Source organism: Malaclemys terrapin, chromosome 7 (assembly GCF_027887155.1).
Source record: "Malaclemys terrapin pileata isolate rMalTer1 chromosome 7, rMalTer1.hap1, whole genome shotgun sequence".
Lineage (NCBI taxonomy): Eukaryota > Metazoa > Chordata > Testudines > Emydidae > Malaclemys > Malaclemys terrapin.
The window spans coordinates 64,155,675-64,175,023 of record NC_071511.1 but is presented as its reverse complement, the minus strand read 5'-3'; the positions used below and the strand labels follow the sequence as shown (position 1 = coordinate 64,175,023).

The following is a 19,349-nucleotide window of genomic DNA, read 5'->3' as shown; positions in this document are numbered from 1 at the left end:
CTGAAGGTGCAGAAATAGAATTCCATGCTTCTAAGCTCTGCAAAATACAGTGCAAGGTGGATATGCCAGAACTGTGAGCACTCACATTTCCTTGCAAAACTCAGAAGCCTGTTTAGCCAAACAACCAGGGCCAGTCTAAGAGGTGGGTGGGCAATCAGGGCAGAAGGCCTGGGGACCAAATCGGTAGGGGTGGGGGGGTGCACATTGCTCAACCTTCCCCCATCCCTTTCCTTCTCAGCTGGTTGCCCCTGAGTGATGTGGAGGAGGAGACAAAAATGTGTTCCATCTGGGGGGGGGGGGGGGGAGGGAAGGGAGGGAACTCCTAGGACCAGCCCTGCAAACAATAATATATTTTAGGAAGTTTGGCTGAAAGATGGTGTCACAGTTTCCAAGGTCTGTGAACCTCTGACCCCTTTGTGGCCTTCATGAGAGCACCCCACTTAAGTCTCAGGCCTGTAGCCATCAGCTTTCTCACATCAAGATCCCATGATCCACTCCCTCCAGCTGGGAAAATTAAGCTGCAGAGTCTTGCAGGTCACTGTGATCACCTCAGCAGTCTGACCTTAGCTCAGCACCCTGTGGTATTCTTCTTTGTTGGGCAGCAGCCACCTACCTGGTCTTGCTTCAGGCTAGCTGCTGCCTCATTTTCCTGTCTCTCCGGCTGTATCTCCCCACCTTCCCAGGAAGGGCTCACTGTCATGTCCAAGTCTCTTTCCAGGCAGCATTTTATTCTTCAAACATAGAACTCAGGCAAAAATATCAAACACAAAAAGCAATACCTCTCCCCACCTCTCCTGCTACAGCTCCCAAAGACATGTCCCATGGCGTCTCTCGCAGATGAAAGGAGGACACACCATTCCCTTCAGGGCCTACCAGTCTCCCTCCTGGAACTCCTCTCAGCTGAGCTCTCTCACCCCTTAATAGGGATCACCTAACACCTTCACAGGGCTGGCTGACCCCAGGTCTTTAAGGGGTGACAAGCCAGCTTCCATAAAGCAAAGTACTATTTAATCAAACAAAAGCATTACAAAAAACAAAAACTTTAAACACAATAAACAGCTTATGTACATGTCTAGCTTATCAGATGTCCCCCATCTTCTATATGGAGAGCCTCTCACAGGGCCTGTCCTCCTTGGTCAGTTTCATGCCAGTTCTTGGATTGGGTGAGAGTAACCTTTTCCCCTACATCAGAGTGGGCACTTTATATGGTTTCCTGTTCTCTGGAACCAGGTCAGACCAAGCTATTCAATTTCCCCTAGTGAGATGGGCCTTGTTATCTGCCTTGGGATGTAAGGGTTTGCATTCATTATTTCCCCTCTCTCCCCACAGCAATTTTAATCCCTGCAGGAAACTCTTTAGCTCTCCAAGAACCCAGAATACAATCCCGAGCCCATAAAGATACGTATGACGTTTATAAAGCTGATGCAATAGTCTTTGGATAGTCCATGTGTCCATAATCTCTGTCACAGCTGGATCCCAGTGCTAGTGAAAATGAGCCCAGTTTCTGAACAAAGGTGTACACATCACAAGCAAAAAGGAGCTTCACAATCCTGCATGTGGTTCAATAGAAAATAGCCATTTTTGTTGAATGTTGTGGAAAAGCAACATTTCATAGGCACCATTTCTGCCCCCCACAAATATCAGTGAACAAATCCAGTAGCTAATTTTGAGGAGTTTGGGGGAGCCAGTCCAGGGTACTTTGCCTGCAAGGAGCATGGGTTTCTAGCCACTGGGAGGCAGACTGACATTTTTGGGAGGATGGAGTCCTATTCCGCCACCTCCCTCTGCTATGAACCTCCTTTTCCAACTGAACTGCCCATCACTGCTGCCTATTGCTTAGACTCATGACCAGTGGGGACTGCTGATTGTATGAGGAAAGCAGGCAGGTTTTATGATCACAGCATACACATAGAGAAGTTAGAGAAGAACAAATACTTTTGCTGGAAGGTTGCAATGTAACACTACTACAATTCTTAGAATTTAGAACAAGAAAACCAAAAACACAGAGACACTAAGCAAGCTGCTCCCAAATTCAGAGGCACAACTCACCCCACTATACTCTAGATTGGCTCAGGTTGCACACATCTCTACAGAGCCCCCTTCATCTACAAGCAAGACCAGGAAACTCCAAAGTAATTAAAGGGAAAGCTCTACAATTTGAGTACAGGTTTCTGCAGGGAGATGGAAAAAACAATAGAGACAACGGGGGAGAGCGAGTGGGCAAGGCTAGCAGCTGTGCAAGGCATGTGGACAACATGGAGGAAGGAAAGTTGGTTTCCAGTTGATGTTTGGGAAGGAGGGGAAAAAAGGAAGGAAACATTGAAGACAAAAACAAAACAACCCTCCCCCTACCACCATTTTAATTTAGTGCTCCAAGGTGAGACTGGGAGAACCTACACATACAGGGCAACAGAATTAAACTGTATTCAGAACACTTTGGATAGAATCAGTGCAGACCTATTGCCTTTTGCCCACTCCCGTATTCTAAGGATTTTGGCTCCATAGAGAGGAACACTTGCGCTGACTTCAAGTGCAAAGAACAGATCAAACTTCGAGATGAACCCAGAATTCTAGCTTCTAAAGACAGGGTTTGACGTGGAGATCAACTGCACAGAGTAACATTCCACAGGCAACTCACAGAACAAAGGCTCTCTTTGCCTTTGGTAACCTTACTGTCCATGAAAGAAGAACAAGAGAGGCATTACAATCTCTGTGTGCTTTGCAAGAACCCTCCTATGATATGCTGCCTGGATCTATGGCACAAGCATCCTTTTTGTAGTATGCAATGTCTCGGAGGCAGCATGGGTATGAAGCTAAAGTTGTGTCAATTTGGACTGAACGTGACTCAGATATACATTTAGCACTTGCCATTTGCGTCCCTGCTGTCTCTGATCCTCTACTGGGGATGTACTGGGTCAATAAAGAGGTTGCTCTTTAAAACATGTTCTAACTACATTAATAGCTCCAACTCACTATAGTCCAGATTGAAATTACCGTGCCATAGAATTTCCCCTGAAATGTTTTGTTTTTTTCTTAATTTGACTAGACTAGATTGAAAGTAGTGGGAATCTGAGAGCCAGATTCTCAGCTGGTGCAGACCAGCACTGTTGTGTTGGAAGGCTGGCTCAAGGTAATTTTCCAACAGACAGAAAGGTTTCTGGTTGGCTTTGGCTAGGTTAGGATTGAATGTGTTTAGTTAGATCACGTTAGCTAACATATGCAATGGGTGTGTCTCCACCAGGAAAAAGGTGTGTTCTTCCCAGAAGGTAAAATCCTAATGACAAAGCAGTTTGTAGTTTTCACATGTGTCAGCAGGTCAAGTTAAAGGCTAGGCTCATAGGGTACAACTACACTCCATTGAAGAAAACCCGTGGCACAGAGCAGCTGGCCAGAGTCAGCTGTTTCAGGCTTGTGGGGTTCAGGCTGCAGGGACTGTAAAATTGCCATGTGGACATTCAGGTTTGGGCTGAAGCTCAGGCTGTGAGATCAAGACTCTCATACCCTGGGCTCCAGCCTGAGTCCAATGTCTACACTGCAATTTTATAGCCCTGCGAGGCCAAGTGCTCGGGGCTCTGAGACTCACTGCCATTGGTCTTTTATCGCAGCATAGACCTTAGGCCTTAACGTGTGTGAAACCTACACATTGCCTTGTCCTCATTAGGATTTCACCTTGAGTTAACTAACAAATGTTTTAAGTACACACCTTTTCTCCTAGTGAAGACACCGACCTAGTGAAAAGTAGGGAAGGAGGGGGAGATTGGGATGATAAGGAAAGAGAAGAAGCCATCTTGGCATCCATCACTGGACAGACACAAGGGGCCATAGCTCTTGCAAGCTGAGAAAGATGGGTCCTTCAACAAAAGGGGTTGGAGACTCTGGGACAAAAGATTGGTAAGAAATCTATCTTGAACCAAAGCTGTAGCTCATTAAGTCTTAGCCATTAGAAACCATCTTTTTACTTTTGTTTGTAACTCTAATTTTATTTCATCCCTTAACCTATGCTCTTTTGTTAATAAACCTGCTTTCCTTTAATCTAAACCAACCTAGTGCTGAATGGAAGTAATTGTTAACTCCAGTTAATGTGGAAAGTGACTGGGCATTGTCTGTTCAAAGGAGCAAGCCAACCTGATTATCCCTCTGAATGGTCCAGAAAAGGGCTGAACTTTGCAGAGCACATGGTTTGGGGAAAATGTGGGACTGGGGGGGAGTTGGGGTTATCTTGCTAGGTATAACCAAACCCAATGGAAACTGGAGCAGGGCTGTTGTGTTGTAGGCAGGCTGCTGGGATCGGAGCGCTGAATCGGGATTGCACAGCCCACAGACACTCGGGGAACTACATGTTTGTCTGCTGGCTGTTGGTGTCTTGGCTGTTAGCCACAGCAGCAGAGCAGTTAGGGGACCCAGGGTTACAGGGCAGGCAATGACACAACCCCTCACTGGTCCGGGTCGCACCCCACATCATGGCGGTCTATGACCACAGATGAGAATTAAAACTCCTCTTTAGCTGAAGATTGCTCCCTTTGTTTAGCATGCAGCCTTTCCGAGCGTGCAGGTGGCAGTCACGCTTGCACTCCTGAGAGCAGGTTCAGTTGGTCACACCTGCTATTAGTGCCCTGCAGCAACAGGGCAAACTAGGAAGCCTGGAAACAGTCACTTAAATGTTCAGTATGCAGAGCCGCGTGAAAAGCTTAATAGAGTAAAACAAGGGCACGCCAAGGCCAGCCTTAGGGACAAACTCAGCCACTCTCTGATTTGCCGTATGTTAGATAAAGGTGCAGCCTGTGGAGACTAATGACTAACAACTTGGAGTCCAAGTCTTACCAGAAGGGACCATTGCGATTGTTTAAGTCTGACCTCCAGAGAGGCCATAGAACTTCCCTGAATGGATTCCTGTGTGAACTAGGGCAGATCGTTTAGAAAAAATGTACCATCTTGATTTTAAAATTTCCACTGATGGTGAAAATTCCTTTCACTGGCTCTTTGGAGGCCTGCAGGTGGGGTTTTCAGAAGCACTTGAGGTCAGCTGAACTGTAACCTTTGACTTTCCTGGGAGCAAACTACCTCTGGGAGCAGAGTTGGGCCAACGCTGAGAGCTTTGGAAAGTCCCACCCTTTATTTGTCTTCACTGCAAGCAAGTTTATCCAATGAGCTACTTCTAATTCCTCTCTCAAGGGAGCCAGCAGTATAAACGAATTCCGATTGTGGGGGCTGCATCTGCCAGAGAGGTGTTTATCATTATACACAGCTCCAAATCCAGGCATCTTGGATGTGTTGCTCTCAGTGTCACAAAGGGGAGTGGGGGAGGAGGGGGGGGCTTTATCAGAGTGGACCCGGCTGGCTTTGACACTTCTCCCAGCTTTCTATTCCTTTTATGTTTGCATTTTAGTTACTGTCACGAACCAAGTATACAACGCCATATTATCCCCTGGGGACAAGATGTCTTCAGCAGATTTGAACATCATGAAGAAAAGTGCCTACGCAGCAGTGAAAGTGGACCCCGACGGAGACTATTATACCCCCGGCACATTTGAACTGGAGCGGCTCTTCTGGAAAGGCAGCCCAAAGTACACTCACGTCAATGAAGTCTGGCCTAATCTCTACATAGGAGACGAGTAAGTGATAAACACAACCTACCAATGGAGCCACAAGGGTTCCTACCCCATACTCTGTTAGCCAGCACATAAGCTGCTGCTGGCAGCCCAAAGCAGTGCTCAGTATAGGAATAAGGCAGCTTCAGCCCTTTTCAGGATACACAAAAGCAAAGATTTCCCCTTCTAGTTTTCAAGCACCACAGCCCAAAGAAAAGGTTTTCATAGCCATGTAGACATCTCTCCTTACCAAGGATTACAGTAATGGTGCAATAATGACAGCAGGACAGGCTGCAGCATTTGTGGATAGTCATGTACTATTTTTAGATGGTTAATTTCAAGGAGTAATTTGTCATTTATTACCAAGTGACAGTCCCTCGGTCATGTTGAGTGAAGGGCACAGGCTGAGTGCACAGAACCATGGGTGGGAGTGGCTTTAACCTGAAATGGAATTGTTGGAAGTGATTGAAGAGTCTTCCCAAAAGCTGGAAACATTTCAGTGTTGGCAAGTCACAGCCTGGCTGGGGGCAGGGGAGTGTGTCAAGGAGGAACAGGGGGGCTCTTGTGCATTAAAACTGTCCATGCATTAAACAAATTTGTCCTTATTCATAGGGCTAGGCTACTTTGAACTCGTTCTCAGCTGCAGGGTGCATCTCACTGCTCTTAACAAATGAACGCGAAAGCACAGGATTAATCTGGAAATGGCTATAATATTCTGTTATACAGAACTGGCTCCATACACAGACAATCAAACCTGTCTGCAGAGCAGGAGAGCTTTTCTTAACCCTTAGGCACTATTGGTCGAATTCCCATTTTCCCCCTACTCCCTTCCCTAATGGGATATTTATTTTACATCATTACTAAAAGGCAAAAGCTGCAGCCCCACCAACTCCAAAGTATTCATAATATTTTTAAAAGGTCCTAAATTCATCTCCTGCCAGATTATAAAAGTGGAAAGATAAACAGCTTTTTAAAAAAAGTTATTTGAGTCCCAATATTGTTGACCAATTAATTCTGTGGCACCAGAAGCAATAGAAAGACCCACCTGAGAGATCTGGGCTATAAGCATCCAGAGGCTAACACTTTACAGAAGAATTTTTTTCCCCCAAGTGTGGCGATGGTCTGGCCAACAAGCTCAGGGACAAGGGGGGGAAGTGGGGAGTGATTTTTGTTTCATGCTAGATTTTTTTAACCCAAAATTCAGCAAAAGCAAAATGGGCTCTGTTAAATTCACCTGGCACTTTCTTTTCCCTTCCGGAATTATTTTTAACGTAATAGGTGGAAGTATTCTTCACTTGTCTTTGTGATGAGTCTTCAACTCTGCCCCTTTGAGCTGGTCCAGAGAGGCCCAAGTGGCCAATCAGAACATTCAGGGTCCCTAGACACAGGCCACCATCTACCAACGGTTATTTTTCCAACCACAATTGTTTCTGTAATTCTGCCTTGTTACACTTCGAATTTGAACATCTATAAGACAAATGCTAAGAATAAAGCACTTGTCCACTAGAGCAATTAATCAGGGAAACAGAACAGAAGCCCCACTACTTTACATGAGAATATTCAGAGATACGTTGTTCACTTAGCTGGGGTTGGCTGTTGAGAGTGTGCTCTGCCCCCCAAAAGATACTCTAACTCCTAAGAAAATGGGGCAAGCTTTTAAGAATAGGTGGGAAAGGGTCACATAATGGCAGCACTGAAGGTAAAAGCCATTGGGTCAGAAGACCTTGCTAGCCCATCCCTGAAGCATGGGCTTCACAATGAAACATTTCCCCCTCCCTATTAGAGGCAGGGAAAGAAAGCCATATAAGAAGGAGAGATGATTGAGGATCAAGGGGGAAAGGAAAGAAATAAAGGAGGAATGGAAACAGATGAGGCCCAGCTTCACTAGGCTGATGGCCCACAAAAAATTAATTCTTTAGCTAGGGCTCCAGTTCACATAGGGTCCAGCCTCCAGTCCTCAAGGATTTGGGACATGAACTGATCACCAGGCAGGACTCTGGCCCCATTACTGGAACAAGGTGGCAGTTAGGCATTTAATTCTAAGCAGATGAAGTCCAGGATAATGGGGCCATAATAATCCATGTATACACAACTCCACATGCTGGCACATTGGCAGTGCAGCTCTCAGTGTCCAAAGTGTCTTTATTAGAGTGGAACTGATTTGCTTTGACACTTCACCCAGCTTTATGTTCCCTTTTAGTTATTTTTATGTCCTACGCCAGGGGTGGCCAACCTGTGGTTCCAGAGCCACATGCGGCTCTTCAGAAGTTAATATGTGGCTCCTTGTTTAGGCACCGGCTCCGGGACTGGAGCTGCAGGCGCCAACTTTCCAGTGTGCCAGGGGGTGCTCACTGCTCAACCCCTGGCTTTGCCACTTCTCCTGCCCCCACTCCACCCCTTCCCCTGAGCCTGCCGTGCCCTCGCTCCTCTCCCTCCCCCCCACGAGCCTCCTGCACGCCACGAAACAGCTGATTGATGGGGCTGCCGGTGGGTGAGAGGCACTGGGAGCGGGAGTGGGGGGGAGCTGATGGGAGGATGCTGGCATATTACTGTGGCTCTTTGGCAATGTACATTGGTAAATTCTGGCTCCTTCTCAGGCTCAGGTTGGCCACCCCGTCCTAAGCATTGAACACAAGATAAGCCCCTTGGGACAAGATGACCTTATTTGTGACCAACAGCTTCCGACCTCAACTCATCAGTGAGCCTCGTTTTAGTTGAAGAACTGGTCATCAAATAGCTACTGTGGAAAAGGCAACAGATGTCAGGTTCATTTTGGATCCTTATCAACCAGGCTAAATTAAGAAGAATTTAGTGGCATGCTCATTACAAATCAAGTGTACACACACATACAGAGTTTATCTTCAGAGCCTCCACATCTGGGCCTCATTCCTGCCTTCTGCATTTATGAGGTTAACAGCCACTGCTTATGGAAATGCCAATTAATTATCCTGACTACATAACCACAGCATTATTCTAATGCAACACAGGCTATCATGGAGCCCTGTGAGGCCACTCATTCCTTTTGTTACAGGACTCCGCTGCAGCTGTTTCCCAGAGGCAATGAAATCCCCATGAGGCCTGTCAGGCCCAGAATAATCAAAGCCTCAAGTTTAACATCCTGTGTTCAGCTCCAATTGACATTTTCTTCCAGTTCTAAAGACTTTTAAGACCAGACCTTGGAGATGATAGGAGCCTCCAAGTGACAGGATCAGAAATAGGCTTTTGGTTCATCCATGACCAGGATTAGTAACATGTAGATCATCTTCGATAGGATAGGGAGCTGCTTTGTTTTGTTTCCTTCTTTTAACAGCACTGTTCGATGTGAGGCACATGTCTTCTTCAGGTGGCCTGGTTGGCTGATCCACAGCCATAGGGTACAACCAAAGCACAAGCAAAACTGGTGCTCAGAGGGAAACCCAGCTCCTAGTGCAGAGCCAGAAAGTAGAGATGGTAGCTGCCAAATTGCCCATCACTATGGCTGTGATTCTGTGTTAGATCCTAAACTAAAAAAGGCCCATTTTCTGGTTCTAGAGTACCATTCACAAGCTTTCAGCTAAAGATGATGGTGGTCTCCTAAGATCTTGACCTCATCCCTAGCTCTGATTAGGCCTCAAGGTCTGAACCCTAGCTGGAACCTAATCTATATCTGAAAACTGTCTCATTGGCCTGTCTCTACCAAAAAGAGAAACTAGTCAAGAGATCCCTCCTTACATAATACATTTTAAGACTAACTTCCAGCTGCAAAGCAGAGTCAAACTCCTGTAGGTTTGGTGAAAGGGAGTTTTCTCTATAGTTCAGCTGGTAGAGCTGACAACAATGCTTGCTACGAGTGGTGTGGTCTGAGAACTGACTCAGGCAATTAAGTGTGCAGGTAGCACACATGGAGAGATCATCTAGAAGATAGGAGACTGTGCTAATCAGGGCCAGCTCTGGCTTTTTTGCCGCCCTAGGCAAAAAAGCCACCCGCCGCCGCTCCCCCCCTCAGCGCGGCAGGGGAGGGCGCCGAGCCAGGCCGCGGGCCCGCAATCCCCGACCGGCCGGAGCACCGGGGGAAGGGTGGCGAGCCCGCCGCGGCTCCGCTCTCCCCAGCGGCCAGAGTGCCAGGAGCAGGGCGGAGAGCCCAGCTGGGGCTCTCTGCTCTCCCCGGTGGCCAGAGCACCGGGGGGAGGGTGGAGAGCCCCCGGCCAGGGCTCTCCGCTCTCCCTGGAGGCCAGAATGCCGGGAGGAGGGCGGAGAGCCCCCGGCAGCCAGAGTGCTGGGGGGAGGGCGGCGAGCCCGCCGCGGCTCTTCGCTCTCCCCGACTGGCCGGAGCACTGGGGGGAGGGCAGTGAGCCCGGCCGGGGCCCGCTCTCCCCGACCGACCGGAGCGCCGGGGGGAGGGCAGCGAGCCCGCCCGGGGCCCGCTCTCCCCGACCGACCGGAGCGCTGGGGGGAGGGTAGCAAGCCCGGCCGGGGCCCGCTCTCCCTGACCGGCCGGAGCGCCGGGGGGAGGGCAGCGAGCCCGGTCGCCGCCCTGCTCTCTGGCCAGAGCGCCCCGCTGTGCCGCCCCGCTCCAGGTGCCGCCCCAAGCACATGCTTGGTGGGCTGGTGCCTGGAGCCGGCCCTGGTGCTAATTAAGCACACACTGAGTGTTTAGCCACCCATTGATTGACTCCCTCCCCTTCCTGAAGGATTTTGTCTGGCAAAGTGATGTGGCTACGTATCAAGAGAAATGCCATTTGGATTAGTTCAGAGGAAATCAGATGGGAATTGGCTCAATGCAATGCACAGGTACTTCAAACTGTTTAGAACATATGAACTCTTAGGACATCCACTGGTATTAATCACATAAAAATAGAAACATTCTAGGTCATATTGAAAGTGACCCAGGAGATAGAAATATGTACACAGAATGGAGAGGGTGTGGGATCATTTTATTTTAAAAAGAAAGAGACACACATGTTGGAAGGTTTCATTGTAATATTAGCATAGTTATCTGCCAGTCTTAGCGGAGGCTTTATGAGCTGGAAGGTAAATATGTAACTCTATACAAAAAAATCTCTCAGGGACAAAGTGATGATATGGACTTGAGCTTTAAATGCCAAGATACAAGCAGCACTGGCAGTTTACCCTGCCAGTCCTCCTCACAAATCATTTTGGTCTCCAGCTGATTTGCAACAGTTGAAGCAATAAGGAAGAGTGTCAAAGTCTGAAATTAATTGTCTATGTCAAAAATGTTTCAAAACTCTCATGCTTTTGATGTGGGGAAGGTTAAGAGGAGTTTCCTTGCCTATCACAGCATCTACAAAACCTCAGTCAGTGGATTTGCTTTGGGCACTGGATTGCTCAGTGAACCCTGGCTTTCCCCACTCAGCAACTGATGAGTTCCTCTGGTTGTGAAGAACTTGCTAGGTAGTTTGCAGAGGGAAAAAAATTGCTCCAATTCATGCATCTGTGAAGACAAGGCAATGCCTTGTGGGGGACAAATGCTACATTATCTCTACTTAATCTGCAGCCAGCAGTGCTACTCTACATGCAGGAGAAGTTGCGGAAACTTTAGGCCCAGTATTAGTGGAGATTGTCAACACCTGCCTTAGTAATGGCAGGTTGCAGACCACTCTTAAGGAAACAGAGGTACTGTCTATATTCAGGAATTCCTCATTTGACACTGAACATCTGGCAAATTAGTGCCCTGCCCCTAGCCTTCCCTTGGTGGTTGAAAATACTTGAAAATTTATGAAGAGACAATTCCTTCCACAGTATCTCATTGCCTCAGATTTTCTTAACCCTTGTCAATCCGAGTATTAACTTGAGTATGATACAAACTAAGAAAGCAGCTGTTTGTGTTGCTTAATGATCTCCCTCAAGTGCTGGATAAAAGATGAGTGTCCATAATGCTATTAGATACACCAGCCGCCTAGTGAGATAGCACTGACTATGAAATGCTGTTGACTTACCTGGGGGCTATAGGAGGAGTAGATAGTGTTGCTCTGTGCATTTCTTGTTGAGTGATCTCAGAGGGTAGACTTTGCTTCCTGCAGGGCACTCAGAGGTTTTCACAGGGCTCCATCTTGTCCCTCCCCATTTAACACGTGTGTGAGGCCATTGGGAGGGTGAATGGAGAATCATGGTGGTGTCTTCAGTATGTGGATGACACCTGGCTTGTGTTTCTGTCTCTTCTGACCAGATGGCGCGGTTGAGCATCTTCCCCAGTGTCTGGCTGAGACTAAAGCACGAATGAAGGCTGGGTTATTGGTGCTCATGAGGGAGGTGCCAATGAGAGCGGTGGTGATGGTGGGTTGGGGTAAACAAGAGAAAGGGAAGGGCAGTATTATTTTATTTTGCAATAAGGGTTAGCTAACTGTTGCTGGGATGAAATAGAATTTGTAGCAGGACTCTTTTTGCTATGAACTTTTATTTTAAATGAAGATCACAAGCCTGGATGGGCACCATCTTTTTGTCCTTGTATAAATCTTAAAGAAATAAGTACTATTCTTCAAAGAAATGGCTGCAATTGAATTATATTTTTGATTGGGCCATTTCCCCCCAACTCAGTACTAGGCAACATGTTCTGAGGTGTGCATATAATCTAAAGTAAAAAGGGATTTCATCTTCTATTTCCCCCATATGAGGGTCATTCCCATCTCAAGCACCTCCTTTTGTCACAGAACTTTACAAACACATTGATGGGTCCATCTGCCTCATATTCCACTATAGAGGCCCTGATTTTGTAAAGAGCTGAGCCCCTGCTTAAAGGTTTTGCTGCGTAAGGATGGACTTAAGCGTATGCTCAAAGTCAAGCGTGTGCTCAAGTGCTTTGCTGAATCAAGGCCACCGTACCCAGTATATCTCTTGTTATTAAAAGGCCTGGTGGGTTTTTACTCAGGGACCCAAACTTTCCTCAATGCCTCCCTTCCTAGATTGAGCTGTATTGTCACTTTCCTAATTATCTCCCAATACAGTACTTCACCTTCCCTGCTCTGAAGTGCATTCAAGGCAGACATTGAAGATCATAATGGCTTATGCCATGTAAAAAGAAATCAAGCGCTAAAACCCAGATGGCCCAGAAGAGTAAAATGAAAGCAATTGGAGGATGTCAAATGCTGATAGTTTCACCTACGCTGGGCATTTAGAGCGAACTTTTCCTGGCATTGTGGCTTTATGTTCAATTATTACCAGAGAAATAGAAATATCTATCACATTTACAAGGCAATAGCATCACATAGGGAGGGAGTAAGATAGAAAACTCTTAGCTGGACTATTAAACTCAGGTGGAGAGCTAATTGCAAGAGGAAGAACTTCTGTGTCATGTGCTAGCTCAAAACAAATTAAAGATTGAATTATAAACCCTTGAACAAGGTTTATAATTCACACTAACAGCCTTTGTGTGGCCCTAGCTCACTAGCTGCCTTACACAATTGGTGTTGGGAGGTATTCATGTTTTACATACTCTTTCCTTTCATCTAAAATGCTATTACTACAGTAGCAGTGTAAGAAGAAGATGGAACAAAAGGAAACACACACACCTTGTGATATACCCAAGAGTTCTAATGATGTTAAAACACAAAGGCACTAAACTATGAACTGAGATTTTCACAAGTGACTCATGATTGTCGGTGCTTCTACAGGTATATCTACACCAAAGTTTTGGGTTGTGCTGTAAATCAACCCAACTGCTTACCAATTATCTTGAGTTAATTGAGATGCTTGTAAATTCTAGTGTGTGCACTGCACAAATATTTGTTCCTGGTCATGGTTGTATGAGCTACGACTGGGAACACTATTTGCATTCAGAAATGTGCATGAGCTTCTACATCAGAATTTACAATCGTGTTAGTTATCTCAAGATCATTGACAATCAAAGCGACCAAGTGGCACCTTATAGACTAACAGACGTATTGGAGCATAAGCTTTCGTGGGTGAATACTCACTTCCTCAGATACAATCAAGTCACTTCAGTTAAAGCAAGACCAAAACCTATCACTACTATTTATTATTTGTAGAACCTAGGAGCCCGAGGTACAGACCAGGATCCATTGTACTTGGTGCTGTATAAACAGAAAGAAAATAGTTTCTGCCCCAAACAGCTTAGAAACTAAGTATAAGAAAAGAGACCACAGATGGAGACAGACAGATGGGGGCATGCAAGGAAACAATGAGACATTATTAGTCAGTATGATCAGCAGTGGTCTCACCTTGCCAGCAGCCTCTCTGTTGTAAAGGGCCTACAGTTGCCAATTTTGGTTGGACACATTCCTGGAGTGTTCATCACATGGCAATCTTTAGTTAAAAATTGATTTTTAGTTCCTGGAGACTCCAGGGCAATCCTGGAGGATTGGCAACCCTAAAAGGGGCCGATTATCAAAGGGCTAATCTGCAGCACGTTCTGAAAATTCTTTACGATATCTCAAGTTGGGCACTCAAAATCACTAGGCACTTTTGAAAAATCTTGGCCTGAGGACCTGATCCTTTGTTACTATGAATGGCAAAACTTCAGTTTAAGCCAAAAGGAGTAGGTTATAAATACAGAACCTCTTGCTAGCGGAGGGAAGAGGTCCTGTTAAGGACCTAACACAGCTTAGTTACTGGAAAGGGAAATCACACCATTTAAGATTGCTGGAGCTCTCTAAAGAAGAAAGCAAAACAGCATACGAGGTGGAAGCAGTGGCTGTGGAGTGATTTAACCATTTATATTTTTCACAAAGATAGCATGCTCAATGCTGTACAGAACAAAGGCACAAAGTCCTGGCCCTGCAGAATATGCAATGTACTAGAAATCATAGGAAAAGTTCCTGGTATAAGCCTCCTACAGAAATTACAACTAACCCTTTCCGATGGAGGCAGCCAAACCCATATTGAGGCATCTAAATACATAGTCTTACCTGCAGAGGTGCAGAGAGCTCACAACTGGATCTGCAGGTGTGCAGTACCACTGAAAGTCAGGCATTTATTAAGGCACCAGTTCAGTAAAGCATATGCTTAAATTCCACTGAAGTAAGTGCAATCTAAGCACGTGCTTCAGTGCTTTGCTAAACTGGCATCTTAATGCCCAGAAATGGATCTGAATGCTTAACTTTGAGCACTCACGTTTGAAAGTTTTCTAGTTTTAGCAGCTAAAGAAGGAACGGTTTGATCTGGGCCCATAGTAAACAACTGGTTATGGGACAGGCAGCAGTGGGAATAAATGGCCTTTTCTGTGGTAACCTTGCCTGCAAAAGGTCAGTTCTGAACTCGAACAAGTCCATAGAAGAGCACTCAATACAGCAGTTTAAAGCAGTTGATCCGAGAGGCTAAGCTAAGAGGAAGGCGAGGATGACAGACAATTTAACATCAGCCTGCACAAAGCACTAAAGAGCACGATAGAGAATAATCCTTCATTGGCAGGATGATGGGCTAGACAGACCTCAGAATGTCTCTTCTGTATCTTATATCTGTGATTAATTCAGAGCAGAAGAGGGACTCACAATGATAACAGATTTGTTTATCACACCGTAAGCATTTGTAATGTTTAAGATGGATCAGTTGCTCCTCTTCGTCCAATCTCAACTGACAGAATGGCTACATGAATAAATACGTACCCAATATGCCTCTGCTAATATAAGGAGTTAGTCCAAACTGATCAAGAAAAATTATACTAAAGCTTCAGGACATAAGATAGTCAACAGCAGGCATCAGGAAGGAACTTCATCCTCTAGCCCCAGCCTCAAAATATGCTTTCCCACGACACCTTGGGAAAAAGGAAGGGCAAAGAGGAGTGCTTTCCACTGAAACTTCAGGTATTGTCTATTGCCAGGATACTGCAGTACGTATACCAGTGGGCAGCTCCAATAGCATAGACCCCCATGTCTGTAAATCTAAAGAGCCCTGGGAGGTTTCATTTATGTACTGTAAGGAGAAGTAGAATGGAAGTGACTATGCAGATATAGAAATACCAGGCTAATCTGGGAGTGGCTATGATAAACCCTGTGTTAACCTTGGGCTTGCCCAGAACACACTAAATGTTTTCCGGAGCCTGAGCAGACGCTGACTTATCTGAGCACTAATGCAGTTAATAAAAAAGCACTGTGCCTTCACTCTGACAAACGAGACTCCTGTCTCACTAAACATTACGGCCACTGAACACTTAAATGCGAGATCTCAGAGCCATGCAACACACTATAACTAAGGCTCTCTACTGGTATAGTATCTGCATCTAAGTTGGTTGCAGTGTTGTTGTAGCTGAGTTTGTCCCAGGATAGGAGATGCAAAAGCTTTTGAGCTACAGAGATCTCTTCTTCAAGTCCTTTGTAGCTCAAAAGCTTGCCTCTCTCACCAGCAGAAGTTGGTCCACTGAAAGATATTACCTCACCACCTTGTCTAATATTTGTATTTAAGGCATTAATTTCTGACAGTCTCCTGAGAACCCAGTCAAGGAAATAGGAAAATTACATCCCAGATGAATGTTGCAGTGTCAAATGTTAATATGTCTGTTATGTGGCCTATTGTTTGGCATTGTCTCTGTTCAGAACAATAACAACGTACATTGTTTAATTCAACTGCTATTTATTAGATTGAGCTGCATTTGCAGAATCCAAATTTGAATTTACCTCTCATGGACAGTAAATCTTTATTTTTCCATTGACCCTGACTACAATGTGGCCCTACTTGCTATTCAGCAAGGATTCCACTTGCAGGGGTTCTAACTGAGCACAGAATTTTTAACTGAAAGCATCATTTCATTGCGCAGGGGCGGGGGGTGTTTGGGAACCACCACAAAATGAAACCTGAAAGCAGAATGTGTGTTTCACCTCAGGCATGGCAGACTCAAGAGAGTAGGCTAAGTCACCTGCCCTGGCCTTCTCCCCAGAAACCTATTTCATCTTCTTTTTAAAGTCAGGGTCAGCTTTAGAAACATAGAATATCAGGGTTGGAAGGGACCTCAGGAGGTCATCTAGTCCAACCCCCTGCTCAAAGCAGGACCAATTCCCAACTAAATCATCCCAGCCAGGGCTTTGTCAAGCCTGACCTTAAAAACCTCTAAGGAAGGAGATTCCACCACCTCCCTAGGTAACCCATTCCAGTGCTTCACCACCCTCCTAGTGAAAAAGGTTTTCCTAATATCCAACCTAAATCTCCCCCACTGCAACTTGAGACCATTACTCCTTGTTCTGTCATCTGGTACCACTGAGAACTGAACTCTAAGCACCAACGTTCCAAGCATGTGCTTGGGACGGCACTTTTCAAGGGGCGGCACTTGGTTTGTTTTTGCTTTGGTGGCGGCACTCCACCCCCCGTTTTTTTCTTTTTTTGCTTGGGGTGGCAAAAAACCTGGAGCTAGCCGTGTTTAAAGTATCAATCTTTTTGATAGTATTGTAACGGAGTTACTCTGTGCTCGCTAGGTCTCTATGTGGGGCACATCTACACGGAGCCCCCAAGGAGCGGGGCACTCAAGTTGTATGAACTGTAAATAATTTCTCAGTTCACTGGGAATTCTGAAAAAAAAAAAATCATCATCTTGGGTTGATCCGAAAACAAATTATTTTTGAAATTTTCAGCAAATCAAGTAGTCAGAAAAAAAAAGGTTTTGGGTCAAATGAAACATTTTGTTCAACATTGGCTGAAATGTTTTGATTCTGAGCATTTTAAATGTTTTTAAATTTATAAAAATAAAACTGAAGTAAATTTTGAAAGTCATTTTGAATCAAAAAACGTGAAACAGTTAGTATAGAAATGAAATGTTTAGATTTGTTTGGAATTATTTTTAGTTTTATTTTCCTCTGAATCAGTTTGACATATTCTACACAAAGCCACAAAATGCTCAACCAAAATCCGCATTTTTCCCCAAAAAATTTCAGTCGAAAAATTTCACCCAGTTCTGTGGCTCCTCCCAACCCTCTCGGGAAGTAGCTTTGAGAGGAAGTTCAGGGGGGTGAGCATACTTCCTGCCTCGGGGAGTAGATGAAAGTGTGTTTGAGCAGTAGCGGCAGCAGGAGACTGCACTGACTTTGAGCTCTCCTCCAATAACAATTCTGTGTCTCTATTGTTCACTGAGCGGCAATGTAATTGTTCTGGGGACTCTTGCTAGATTGTGCTAACCCACCAAAACAAAGAGCCCACGGTAACAAGAGTAGAAACTGACCGCACAGTCTTACCATGTATAAAACACACTGCTGCTAAACAATGCTCTTGTGTGGGAGCAATTAGAGCTATGTGCCTTGATGCAGCAGCAGCTCTTCTGCATCCCTCAAGGAATTCTCAACCACACTTGTGTGCGCTTGGGTACAGCGGAGTACAATTAGAATTTCCTTTTTGTATCTGCTAGCCAACAGGGTTAGGAAGAAAGGATAAAGGATTCATATTAAAAACATAAGAACAGCCATACTGGGTCCTTACAGTCTTTACAGGGCCCATCTGTTTGCTGGGTGTTTGTACAGCGCCTAGCACAGTGGGGCCCTGATCCATGACTAGGGCTCCTAAGCACGAGGGCCACATTAATAATGATAAGAACAACCTATTGTTATTTATTAACAGGTTTACTGAAGGTTGGACTGCCACTAGTCCTGCCCTCAGCACGCCTGGGTGCCTGAGCATGGAAAGGGAAGCATTAGCTTTGCACATCCTGACCAGTTTAAGAAGCTTGAATATTTTCAGTTTCATTACCACCCCCAGCCAATAGATTCCCCCTCATCCCAGGCACCAATTCCTCTTCACTCCAGAAGTAGGAAGTATCCCCTTTTACTTCTCTAAAGAGGTTACAGCTCTAAATCAATGGCTGATATGTGACCTTCGGGTATAGTGCTTTTGTCTTGAGACACCTTAATGTGATCCGTTAGTACATGGCAGCAAGGAGGAGGCTGACAGAGCTTCTAAACCCTCTGGACACATGAGCATGAACAAGTTTTTTCCTCTAAGTGTAGAAGGGAAAAATCCTAGCGGTTGCCTTTCTTTCAGAGGTAGTAAGAGCCAGGTGAACCCTAGCTGAATTTAATCCTCATTTGTAACTGACTCTTTGATTAGTCCTGTCATATTAAATGATGGGAGAGAATGTGTCAGATGGTTAGAGCCAGGGAGTGGGAGGAAGGATTAATGGGTTCTATTTCTAGCTCTGCCGCTCACTCAGTTTGCGACTTGGACAAATCAACTTAACCTCTCTGTAGCTCAAGTTTCCCCCCCGTAAAATGGGTAGAACCAATAACAGCTCACAGCATATGGCTGCTAGGCAGCTCAGTTTGTTTGTGACATCCTGGGATGAAAGGTATTGTGTAAAGGCAGGGGATCAGACTGTTTTTTTTGAAGTATCGTCAGTGTTGTTGTGGTTTATCACTTGTGAAATAAGAGAAATATTTCTGAGCGGATGCAGCATGAGAGAACTCCATTCACACACCTGACAGTGATGTTTGTTTAACAGGAAAACTGCATTAGATCGCTACAGCCTTGAGAAAGCCGGCTTTACTCACATCCTCAATGCAGCCCATGGCCGGTGGAATGTGGACACAGGACCAGATTACTACAGTGACATGGCCATTGAGTACCATGGGGTAGAAGCAGATGATCTCACCACCTTCAACCTCAGCCAGTTCTTTTATTCAGCTGCTGAATTCATTGAAGCTGCACTCCAAGATCAGAGAAGTAAGGAGGGGGCAGAGTACGGTCAGAAAGACCTTGTTTGCTACAGTTGATTTCAGTGCACATGAGTATTCATCAAAAGTAGCCACTCCCAGGGGTGAAACAGGCAGAGACAGTCAAGGACCACCGGCAGAGGACAAACAAGCAATGGCTAATAATGGAACTGGTCATTTCAGG

The 19,349-nt window shown here is 45.5% G+C and overlaps 1 protein-coding gene across 5 annotated transcripts in view; it reads left to right on the top strand.

Annotated features, from left to right (window-relative positions):
* The window catches only part of LOC128840783 (dual specificity phosphatase 29-like), an 87,041-nt gene that overhangs the window by 61,338 nt on the left and 6,354 nt on the right, over window positions 1–19,349 (top strand). For all 5 annotated transcript variants that reach the window (XM_054035186.1, XM_054035187.1, XM_054035188.1 and 2 more), the window contains 2 exons: window positions 5,387–5,612; window positions 18,955–19,175. In XM_054035186.1, coding sequence (XP_053891161.1) covers window positions 5,387–5,612; window positions 18,955–19,175 — 447 coding nt within the window. The remainder of the gene's footprint in view (window positions 1–5,386; window positions 5,613–18,954; window positions 19,176–19,349) is intronic.